Here is an 11,847-nt window from a genome sequence, read left to right on the forward strand (position 1 = left end):
ACCCCTAGGCAACTAAAGCCATTACTTGGGGCCCACATTTTTAGGGGTCCCATTTTTATTTTTATTTTACTTATAAATATTATTTTTTTTTTAAAAAATGTATTGTGAGTGCTATGATTTCTACTAAGGAAATTGCATATGAAATGAATATAAAACCTGAATTTTGTAAGAAATAGTTTGATGAAAAATTTTGATAACGAAATCACAAAGTCCCTTGAAATTAGAGTTGATTACTATATATATAGTAGATCAAGCTATTTTTCCACTTCAAAATAGAATTGAACCAATTGAAGGATATGAAAATATTTTTGATTTCTTATTTAGTGGTAAATTGAGATCACTAGATGAAGAGAATTCAAAAAAATAAAAAATCTTAACCTTAAACTTTCTTTAACACATAATAGTTATTTTGATATTGATGGTTTAAATTTATTTTTTGAATTAAAAGTGCTAAGAGAAATAATATACGTGGAAGAAATGATGTAACGAAAATACTCAATGAAATAAAAAAACATGATTCTTTTCTAAATATACATATTGCTTATAGAATAATGTTAACAGTTCTTGTAACCGTTGTCTCAGCCCAAAGAATTTTTTTGAAACTAAAATTGATTAAATCTTATTTAAGATCAACAATGTCTCAAGAGAGATTGAATGAATTAGCTATATTATCAATTGAAAGGAATTATTAAAACAAATCTATTATAAAACAGTAGCCAATGACTTTGCATCTAAAAAAACTAGAAATTAAAAGTAGATTTTAAATAGGGAAAATTGTACTCCCTCTATCCCTAATTACTTGTCTACTTTTGAATTGACACACTAATTAAGAAAACAATTAATGACATAGTGCGTTTATCATTTTACCCCTATTAATTATGAAGTAGATGAAAAGTTCTACATTTTTAAAAGTAATTAATCATTTAATTGAGGGTATAATAGGTAAAAAAAAAAATATCCTTTCTTGATTTGTCAAAATTGACAAGTAATTAGGGACAGAGGGAGTATGAAATAACAAACTATTAATTCAAATTAAGTATCATAGCCTTAGTTTATTTTATTTGTAATTCGCAGCAAACATCCCATTTTTTTGATATCTGATTCAGTATACAATTAGTCATTTTATACATTTCGGTATAAAATGTATAAAATGCAGCTGTATTTGTATAAAGCGAGAGAAAAGTATATATACAAATACAAATACATATATTTTCATCCTATACACTTATAATTATACAAATACAAATCTTATTATACAAATTACAATGTATAAATGAATTTATACAAAATTGAACAATTTATATAATATTGAATGTATCTAGCGAATTATACAAATCAAAAAGCTCCATAACAAATTTTATTATGCAAACTATAGCTATAACATACAAATATAATTTTTATGTTTGCTATATGTGAAAATTGCTCTTTTAAATAAAAGTATATATGATGAAAAATATAAAATATTAGGGTCCGTCTCTTAAGTTTCGCTTGAGGCCCCCAATCTTATTGAGTCGGCCCTAGTCACTAATTATTCTTCTGTTAGGGTAAGGGGTAAACGTGCTCTGATTTTTGGACGGCATGTGCACTAATAATCAAAAAGTATGAGAAAGGGTATTTACGTACCATTTACGATAATTTGAAAGTATATTTGTTCTTTTTCCCTTCTGGAAATAAGGTAAACATCCAAATTTCTATATATAATACTTTTCTGTTTAATAAAGAATAACTTTTTTTTTCTTTAAAATCTGTTTTAAGAATGATCTCTTTTCACTTTACTTTCAAGTTTTTACGTGGCATGTTTAAGGTCAGGACGGTAAATGGGACCCACACATGCAACTTCCTATAACCTAACAGCGACACGTGTTCATTGGCACGTGAATTCCCCGTGCGACCCCTCAAAACAGAGCATGTAGAATGGGCACCGTTGAAGGAAGGCACCGTTTGCTTCCTTTTTCATTGATTCGCTTCTTTTTCTTCAGAGATTCCAACACCCTTTTTTTATTATTAGTACAAAGAGAGAGAAGAAGAAGAAGAAAGGCGGCGTCTTGAAATTTTCAGTGTTTTTTTTGGTAATTGTATTGAGTTTACTATGGAGAATGGGCATGTATCGTCTTCTTCAAGAAATGAGAGAACACCCAGAAATAATAATACGGAAATTTCAATAGCGACTGCGTCTTCAATGTTTCCTGGTTTCAGGTTTTCTCCAACTGATGAAGAACTCATATCGTATTACTTGAAGAAGAAACTTGAGGGCTCTGATAAGTGTGTTGAAGTTATTTCTGAGGTTGAAATTTGGAAACATGAACCCTGGGATTTACCAGGTACCTTTTCTCTTTTTTTCATATTAACATGATTTGTGTGTGCTATATATGTATGTATATATTATTATGATGGTGGTGGAGGAACCTTGATGAACAGAGTTACCTCTACTTGTGTTGGGTTAGGTCAAGGTATATATGTGCAAGTAGTTTAGAACACCACCATCATGATGGTGGTCGGAGTTATTCGGTACTTGTGTTAGAGTTAGGTCAAGTTGAGATAGAGGGAAGTTGGTTTGAACATCGTCATTCAAATTATTTGTCCAAGTGAACCCATGGTACCTCCGTAAAATTAGATATTGTACGTGATCTAATATTAACTGTTGACACCCATGCTATCAAAAGGTTAGATGGTGCACTTTGTTGAATGCTTTGTTATTTACAATATTGATAGGGATATTGGTATCCATGCTACCAAATGGTGGTGTGCGTATCACAGTATGTATGTACATACGTGTATGTGTAAATGTATAAGTATATATTGTGATGGTTGTAGCCCAATTCGAAACATATGATATCGAGTAAAAGGCTATGAGTGCATCATAAACTTGTTAATCTGGTACGTTTTTCGAGATTTTGTTCAAGAAGTTTGAAGTTTAAAGTAATTTCACAAATATTGGATTATCTGTTAATTTTGATGTTACATTTGTTTTGTTTCTCTTCCATTGGACCACATTTCTTTTTCTTGTAATGTGATTGTTTTCACAGTATATTCATTCTAGATTCTCTTCCCCCCCCCCCCCCCCCCCCCCCCCCCCCCCTTTTTTCTTTAAATGTTATCAAGCATTGAATAAACTTTTATAAAGTGATGATCAGACCAACTATGTTGTATGGGTGGATTGCTGGCAAGTCAAAAACTCGCATGTCTAGAAGATGAAAACAACGAAAAAGAGGATGTTGAGATGGATATCTGTGAGCATACTAGGAGAGACATGATTAAGGACAAAACTATTCAGGATAAGCTGTAAGTAACTTTCATGGTGGACAAGATCCAGGGGCGTAGCTACCCTATAGAATTGGATACCCTTCGTCGGAAAATAATACTGTATATATAAGTAAAATGATATAGGAAGTGATTAAATAACATATTTTGGATATGATTAACAAAAAAATTGTTGTAGCCTAGTGGTTTTAGATGTCTTGAGAGAACCTTAAGTGCTCATGTGTTCGAATCTCACTAGCAACAATCCCCCCCTCCCCCCCCCCCCCCCCCTCTTTTTTTTTGTACCTTAAAACAGAGAAAGTGATGGTAAAATATTCCTTTTTTTTAATCTTTCTAAAAGGTAATGAATTCCTGATGAAACAAATAGGAAAGTATGCCCACACAAAGAAGAAAAGAAAGGAATAACCTCCTCTTTGATAGTCGATTAATAAGATTCCTCCATGCATCGACTTCATCGAATCTTAGGTTGATTGATATTAATTTCAAAGTGAAGAATCTCCTTGTTTTGACAAAAAAGCAATAACAGTGCTTCTAAATGAAGTCATGTTATAAGGGTTAGAAATTTAAACTAAATCAATTTCTTGCTTGAACATATTGCTAGTTTTCCCCGCTGTATCTCTTATATAGTAGACATTGTGAACCTTTCAGCTGCCATGGTTTCAATATTGAAACATCCTCTTTCTACTTAATACAGTTGAAGGAAAATTTTAAGTTGGTTATATGCCGTGATGTATCGATAGTTAGGATATGCAAAGCTAAGCATCTTAGTATGGTCATCACCATACGCTGTAAAATATAAGATTTTTACAGTTGTTAAATAATTTTTTTATAGGGTGCACTGCTTGGAAATTATGAGAAGCATCACATTATGTTACCACCTTTAGCCCTATTCATTTGACTGTTTTTATTAGTTACTATGTGAGTAGTAACTCATACCTACATACTTGTTCTATTAATTGATCAATCCTTCTTCACATGTAACAGATAAATCCGTCATTCAATCAGATAATGAATGGTTCTTCTTTTCTCCTCGTGGAAGGAAGTACCCAAATGGATCGCAAAGTAAAAGGGCAACCGAATCTGGTTACTGGAAGGCCACAGGAAAAGAACGTAATGTGAAGTCTAGTTCGAATATCATTGGCACAAAGAGAACGCTGGTGTTCCACACTGGTCGGGCACCTAAAGGACAGAGAACACAATGGATAATGCATGAATATTGCATGATTGGGAACACTAATTATCAGGTAATTATGAGCTCTGATCCAACCCATAGGGACCGATCCTCCTCATGTGATGAACTCCCTATCTTGTCAGCTGCAACATCAAATCCAACCCCTACTGTTAGTTGTTTGTTCCTTGTGTAAATATGCTGTTCTTATGAATTCTTATATACATATCATCCTAAAGTCCTAATTTTAGCATTGGTAGTTTCTTTTGTTATGTGATACTGAATGGTATGCTCAATTTTGGTTGAAAGAGAGAATAAAAAGAAGGAACAGTTTGGTTGATGTAACAGTCACTCATTAAAGCTCTGCAGCCTGCTCTAATGGTCTTACCAGCTATGCCAAGTGAAAAGTAACTCGAAGAAACAAATAATTTTATTGGTGGTAGGCATTAACATAGCCATAGATACTATAATGTCTCATATGAGGGAAGAAACATGATGAGTTAGCGTGTTGTCACATCCATTTGCTTACTGTTTAGAACAGAAATCAACAAAAAATAAATATGTCTCACCTGGAATGTTCAACCGTATTGCGCAATGTTGTTTGAGTGGTGATATTATTCAAGATAGAAGATTCACTTGGAGCTGCTTCTTTTAATTCGTTAACGTTAAAATCTGGTGGGGATGTCAACACCAAAATTTTATTTCTTGATCAATCTAATCATCCCCTTGCAGAAGCCTTCACTAGGACTTGACGTGATCTGAGATAAATATTAACTGCCTTCCACAACTTTGGAGATTTTTATTGTTCCTATTGTATTTCAGGCTGTTTTTTCTCAATGAGATGATTACTTTGCTGCAATATGCCACTTGCTGAGAAAATGTCAATCATCTACATCAAGAAAGTGCTTTGATTGTTTGGTCTGCTGTGTTATACAGGATTCTATGGTTGTCTGCCGCCTCCGGAAGAATAGCGAGTTTCATTTAAATGACACCCCAAGAAATCAGAGGAATCAACTGGTTGCTACTGAAAGTGCAACTGCTCTGTCTGGAGCAGGACAATTGGGCAGCTTGGAATTGGTCAATGTCGGGGAATGCTGTTCAAAGGAAGGTAGTAGCAGTTTTCATTCTCACTCAGTTGAGCAGATCGACTCTGGATCAGAATCTGATAAACAAACTAAAGAGTTCTCTCAGCACGATTCCTCTGGCCACTTCAAGGTTTTGGTTTTACCGCCATTTTCTGTTGCTCATTTGTAAATGTGTCAAGCATACTTCTATGTGGTCTTGACCCTTTCCATATTAAGCGTAATCTGTCTTTTGGTCTGCTGTATGGGTTCCAGGATTGTGATGTTGAAGAGGACTGGTTTGCTGATATAATGAAGGATGATATCATTAAGCTAGATGATTCTTCACTTAATCCCAGACCTATTTCGATGATCCCGGATAGGCCTGAATCCTCTGAAATATCAAATCACGAAGCTCAAGCTGCGATGTCCTCTGTTGTTCCTTTCCAGGGCACCGCGAATCGAAGACTCAGACAAGTAAGAGAAATTGTAATGAAGTGTAGAGTAAAGGGATCCAAACCGTACAAAGCTATGAAGAAGAATAAAGTCGGAGTGGGCGCGACTAGTTCAGCAAGATGGTTGAGAAACATGCTTTCAGTTAAATGGATGAGGCAATATGTGATACCTATATTTGTAGCTACCTTGATATTTCTGGTCATGCTTCTTAGTTTGTTGGGAGTGTCGCAGCAAGTAAAGCAGCGTAGGCATCTTCTCGTTTTGGCGAGCAGCTGAAGTTCATACCATACTGGTATGTTGTCTAAGTAATAAAGTATTTGGAGTGGAAATTGAAGAATGATTGGTTATGCGAAAAATGAACTAGTACCAAATTGTGTAGAACAGATGTACAAGTAAGTGCTTGTAACAATATATAACCCATATAGTTATATTGTGATCTATTTGGATGCATAAATTGTTGCCTGTATTCTGTTGAATTGCTGGGAATTATGCCTTTCATTATCGGTTATAATCAACGTATAGTCAATAAATCAATCTCCTTTATCTATCAGTATAAATGACTAATTTCAATCTTATGGGCTACGGTGAAAAAGTTATTTATATGAATGGCTTAATTTCAAACTTATCACACATTTAAATAACCTAAAGACTTATATGGAGAACTCATTAATATAGTACTGCAATTTTTGAAAGTTAAAAGAACAGTTCATGTTAAATCGGAAAAAAATTGTATATTTATAAATAATTGAAAATTCTAATATATGAGTTATTTAAATTTGGAAATCCAAAAGCTGCCACATAAATTGGCATTGAGGAGTATCAAATCTTTTCGAATCTCGTGGACAGAAAATCAAAATATTTATTGAGCAATAAACCTATACAATTGTACAGCTAATCTGTCACCGCCGGCGTCTTGCTCGCTACTGTGTCTAGTTACCCATTTCATGTATAGTCTTTTCCCTTTTCCATTCTTCAGCTTTTTCTCACTTGCCATTTTCGTGAAATCTGTGGCATCATCTTGCTCACGCCATAAAAATGACAAAGGAGAGAGGGAAAATCGGGTCGACCCATCTCCCCTCTATAAACCCCAGCCAGAAAAAACAGAGGGTGGCGTTTCTTTCTGAAATCTGTCTTAAAGGTCTAAAACATTGAAATGGAGCGAAATTATATTGGTAATGGTTTTCCTGCGTTCATTAAGGTTTATAGCCCTGAAACGTGCTATCTGAAGCTGGTAATCTCTTCTTTTTCCTAAATGGCATAATCATGTTTGGTCTCCACCATATATGCCCTTTAACTTTGTGTTTTAAATTTGTATTATCCCACATTGTCTATTTTTGGTTAAAATCATATGTTCATACAATGATTCTGTGTGTTTATGTTGCATATTCTTTCACTGGGAATTATGTTCCTTTTTCTTTCTCTTTTTTCCTAGAAAATTCCGTCGCGCTTTCTTGAAAATTTCAACGGGGATATTCCAGTGATCTATCTACTTGAAGTTGAAGGTTCAGCGAGGAGATCTTGGAGGGTTGTTATAGAAAGGATTGAAGAGGACTTCTATTTCAAGGGTGGTTGGCCAAAATTTGTGCAGGATAATAACTTGGACAATGAAGATTTTCTTAATTTTTTTTATGCTGGAAATTCTACTTTTTTTGTAAAAGTATATGGAAAGAATGGCTACTTGAAGCAGGAATTAAATGCTATCGAGGAGCTTGAATTGCATCCATTGGATGAAGTGAATCCTCATGGTAAGTTCCTTTGAACATCTTCAGCTTTGGTGCAATACATCAGTCTTTATGCATAATTTAAAGTCTAAATCCAAAAATAGTAACTCTAAAAAAGAAACCTGTGCAGAGATACAAGTGGCATCTCCCTTAGCTGATGAAGAACTTGATGGATCAGAAAATTCTCTAGTCTCAGTCACGTTATTTGAAATCGTTATGAAGAAATCTAATTTTTCGAAGATGTTGTTGGTAAGTTTATTTATTGCAATTTGCATCCTATATATTCTCAAAAGTGTGTCAAAAAGGCAAAATTCCTGTCTGGTAACTTTTGTTCTGTTGCATTTTTCAAAAACTGAATCAAGATTAGTTGTTGAAATTGTGACTTCAGAAATATAATTCTGTGCTGTAGTGCATCGCCTTGGATTTTAAATTTTAGGGAGTGTAATATGGGAGAATTTTTGAAAGGTATTAATGTGTTTCGTTCCTTAATAATATTTGACAGTGAGAAATATATTTTTCCTTCAGATATTGAAAAAAATTCACTCAAACTTCTGATATGTGTATATGAGTTGCAAAAGATATTAACTCATCATCTAGTTTTCACTTGAGTGTATTTACAATAACATCAGCTAAATGAATCATATTGGTTAAACAGTCTTCTTTGAAGTAGTTGAATATACTGTGAATAATGATGTTAAGTTGTCTACTACTTGTCTGTCGTCTTTTTAATTCATACCATTTGATACTTTGATCACTTGGTTGTTGAATGTGTAATCTGCGCGTTTTTTAATATACATACTTTATGCAGAATTTACCCTCTACATTTGGCAAAAAATATATGAAGAGGGGGCAAGTATTTGAGAAAATGGCTACTCTTCAGACTGATGGCAAAAGTTGGCCAGTTGTTGCTCGTAGTTCTGACAGACTCAAATTTCGAAAAGGGTGGCGCCAGTTTCTACAAGACAATGATTTGCATGTAGGAGATGTTTTGCGTTTTAAGCTGATTGATGAGGAGAATTTTATACTGAAAGTTCTCATTAGGCGCAACCCAAGTCACGTATCTTAGAAATTGAGGCCATTACCTTCGATTGTTAAGCTTACTATTGGAGTTTTGTATTCATATTGGAATTGAAGGTTAATGTATCAAGAAGTTTAAATCATTATTTTGTCATATGGTAAATGCTTTAACATAGTTTAACCACAGCCTGCAGTTCCATTGCCGGCACTGTAAAACTGCAAATCAACTCATTTCAATTTGAAACAAGTACTCAAGATCCAAATAGCCTTGTATGATCAGGTGTCTATGTTGTTTTATCAAAAATATCTGTTTAAAGTTCGTAATGGAAGTTAGTATTGAATGAGATTCCATGTGAATAGTAATGCTGGTGAAAGCATTGAAAATAATAAATGAGCAGTGTAACCTCAGAGACCATCTTGATTTCTCTGTTTTGAACAAAGGAGACTCCTTTTTCATGATCAACTATCTAGTTTATACTGACAATTCATGCAACATGTTCTACATTTTATTAAGTACTAACAATAAATTTGTAGAGAAGTTCGAGCAATCAAATTGTCACCTTAGAACCTTCATCTTGCATCTCAATTCACAGCTCCTTCTGCGGATGTCCTGTATTCCCAGGAATGATTTAAAGTTCCATTGAGTGAGAAAGATGATACCAAGAAGAGTAACCTTACATAACGACTTTCAAGGTGAAGGAGATGACATATCTTGACTTGATGGTATTCTCTGATTTTCACACGGTGGAGGAGAAGGTAGTGGAGGCTCTACAAATGAAGGTGATGGCAAGTCTGGTGGCTGAGGTGAAGAAGGTGATGGTGATATGCTTGGTGGAGAAGGCGATGCTGATGGTGCAGGTAGTGGTAGTGGGGATGATGGTGGCTCGGTAGATGGCAATGGAGATGGTGATGGTGGAGACAAACAAACACAACAGTTGTTTTGTGGAGGGGTGGTAGGTGGTGGAGACGGTGGAGGTAATGCACATTTGAAAGTGGTACAATCAACTTCATTTGACAAAAATCTTTGGCAATCTAATGCAGATCTCTGCATTGGCCTTCCTCTAAGACAATTCTGTTGATCAGCAAATGCATTCAAGTTTAGACAAGCTGGACTCTCTTCTGAAAAGTAATTGTGCTCATAGACAAAATTTTCCAAATTTGGAAGTGTACATATGTTGCTAGAAATCATTCCAGAAAACATATTATGACCCAAATTCAACTGCTCCAAGCTCATCATCCCTCCAATACTATCAGGTAAAGTGCCCATCATTTCATTATAACTTATATCAAACACAGTCACATTCTTCAGCATCCCAATATCATTTGGCAAACATGAATGTAACTTGTTATTTAAGAGAAGCAACTCGTTCAATCTAACCATTTTGCCTATACTAACAGGTACACATCCCACAAAGTTGTTGTTAGCCAAAATCATAACAGAAACTGGCGAATTCCCAAAGTTATCAGGCAACTCAAAAGAAAATCTGTTGTTGTTAATGAACAGAGCATCTAAATCCCTTTCAAAAAGTTGCTTTGGCAATGCACCTTCAAACTCATTGAACCTCAAATCAAGAAACTTCAAGTTAGGCATTTGAACAACCACATCAGGGAACTTCCCAACGAATCGATTATTACTAAGATCTAACTCAAAAAGAAGCTTCAAATTCAAGAAACTCTCAGGTATTGTACCACAAAACCTATTAGAATTTATATGAATCAATGCAATGTCAAATAGTAAACCTAATTCATGTGGAAGTTTACCAGCTATATCGCCATGATTGATATCGATACCAGAAACTGTAAGTTCAGAGGGCTGATCAAGTGAAGGTGAACAAAAAACTCCAGTGTAATTACACACATTAGATCCTACCCAATTCTGTGTTATATTATGAGGATCAGAGAGAATTACTTCTTTCCAAGATTGTAACGCGATGTAAGCATTCTTTAACCTAAAATTCTCAATAGAAAGTGATGGATTGATGGCAAGAACATCACCTTTGTAGGACAACAACTTTCTACTGTTACTTGTTTCAATTGCGATCCCACCGAAAGGATGGTCAATATAATTAGATATTTGATTTGTGGTAGATGCAGCATCGAAGAGAATAAGGAAGATAATAGAATAAAATAATGTGTTTAAGCAACAACTATGAACTGAAAAATGGTAATGCATGTTTTTCCCTAATGATGCTATCTATTTTTTTTTTCCTCCCCTTTGTTGGGAAGTTTTGGGTAGCAAAAATCTCTATATTGAGCTTTGTTTTCAGTAGTAAAGTAAAGAAATGAAGTAGGGTTTTGTTGTTACTAGTTGTTTTGTCTATGAGATAAGTATTTGGATATTTAACTCCAAAACAAGAAAAAGTCTTTGATTAGTTAATTAGATGAGCTTTTTCAGCTTCTTTCTTAGTAATCGGAGTTCTGGTAAAACGGAAATTGAATTTGTTCCAGAATAAATTTTCGTTCAGTCTATTGTTTTTGGAAAAAAAAAAGTTTCTGAAATGACAATGGGTGTGTTCGGGAGTTCATTAGTTATTTCCTTGTGTTTGGTATGTAAGTGCATAAAATGTTATTCTTAAAGATTTGATATATAATTTTCACTATGAGAGGGAAAGAAGAAAGAATTATGAAATGTCATTTGTGAAATTTGTTTTTATTATACTTTTACTAGGTAAATCGGTTTTTCTCATTTAGAAGGAACATGTTTTTTAAAAGAATAAATATTAATCGAACCTGGAAAAATTGAATATTTTCCTCAGGTCTGAACACACCCTCAGAATACGATCAATACATTATTAAAGTAGCAGACGTACTCATCATAACTTAATTTTTTTTTAGTAACATACGTTTATCAATTTATGTACATTATATTAAAGTTAATGTATTTGTTTATTTAATTAATATAAATGAAATTATAATCGTTGGTTGACAATTAACTGACACTTTAACTAGGATTGCTACTACCTTTAATTTAGGTATTGGAATATATATTATACAAAGAACATAGTGCACAAAATTTTATTTTAACTCGTATATGTACTATATCAAAAAAATAAGAAAATAACTGAAATACTGAAATGATAATGGAGAAAAAAGATTAGAATGCAGTATAAACGGGGGAGTTTTATTAATTGTTATTTAAAAAAATTGTGTTGCCAAATCACAC

The 11,847-nt window shown here is 33.9% G+C and overlaps 3 protein-coding genes across 4 annotated transcripts; 2 read left to right on the forward strand and 1 right to left on the reverse strand.

Moving 5' to 3' along the window:
• Positions 1-1,943: 1,943 nt before the first annotated feature.
• LOC102603233 (NAC domain-containing protein 89-like) lies at positions 1,944-6,374 on the forward strand. Of its 2 annotated transcripts, none has more exons than XM_006361027.2 (4): positions 1,944-2,321; positions 4,246-4,505; positions 5,366-5,644; positions 5,767-6,374. In XM_006361027.2, exons 1-4 carry the CDS (start codon positions 2,090-2,092, stop codon positions 6,220-6,222), a joined length of 1,227 nt encoding a protein of 408 aa, XP_006361089.1. In that variant the 5' UTR covers positions 1,944-2,089; the 3' UTR covers positions 6,223-6,374. The 2 variants fall into 2 exon arrangements, with proteins under 2 accessions (XP_006361089.1, XP_015170624.1); XM_015315138.1 differs by lacking the exon at positions 1,944-2,321 and adding an exon at positions 3,690-3,815.
• Positions 6,375-6,797: 423 nt separating this feature from the next.
• Positions 6,798-8,899, forward strand: LOC102594724 (putative B3 domain-containing protein Os03g0621600). Its single transcript, XM_006361087.2, has 4 exons — positions 6,798-7,177; positions 7,379-7,691; positions 7,798-7,916; positions 8,476-8,899. The coding sequence occupies exons 1-4, from the start codon at positions 7,100-7,102 to the stop codon at positions 8,731-8,733; spliced, it is 768 nt and encodes a 255-aa protein (XP_006361149.1). The 5' UTR covers positions 6,798-7,099; the 3' UTR covers positions 8,734-8,899.
• Positions 8,900-9,258: 359 nt separating this feature from the next.
• On the reverse strand, positions 9,259-10,857 carry LOC102595061 (leucine-rich repeat extensin-like protein 3). Its single transcript, XM_006361088.2, has one exon. The coding sequence runs from the start codon at positions 10,855-10,857 to the stop codon at positions 9,373-9,375; it is 1,485 nt and encodes a 494-aa protein (XP_006361150.1). The 3' UTR covers positions 9,259-9,372.
• Positions 10,858-11,847: the final 990 nt, after the last annotated feature.

This window comes from Solanum tuberosum, unplaced genomic scaffold, assembly GCF_000226075.1.
Source record: "Solanum tuberosum cultivar DM 1-3 516 R44 unplaced genomic scaffold, SolTub_3.0 scf00345, whole genome shotgun sequence".
Lineage (NCBI taxonomy): Eukaryota > Viridiplantae > Streptophyta > Magnoliopsida > Solanales > Solanaceae > Solanum > Solanum tuberosum.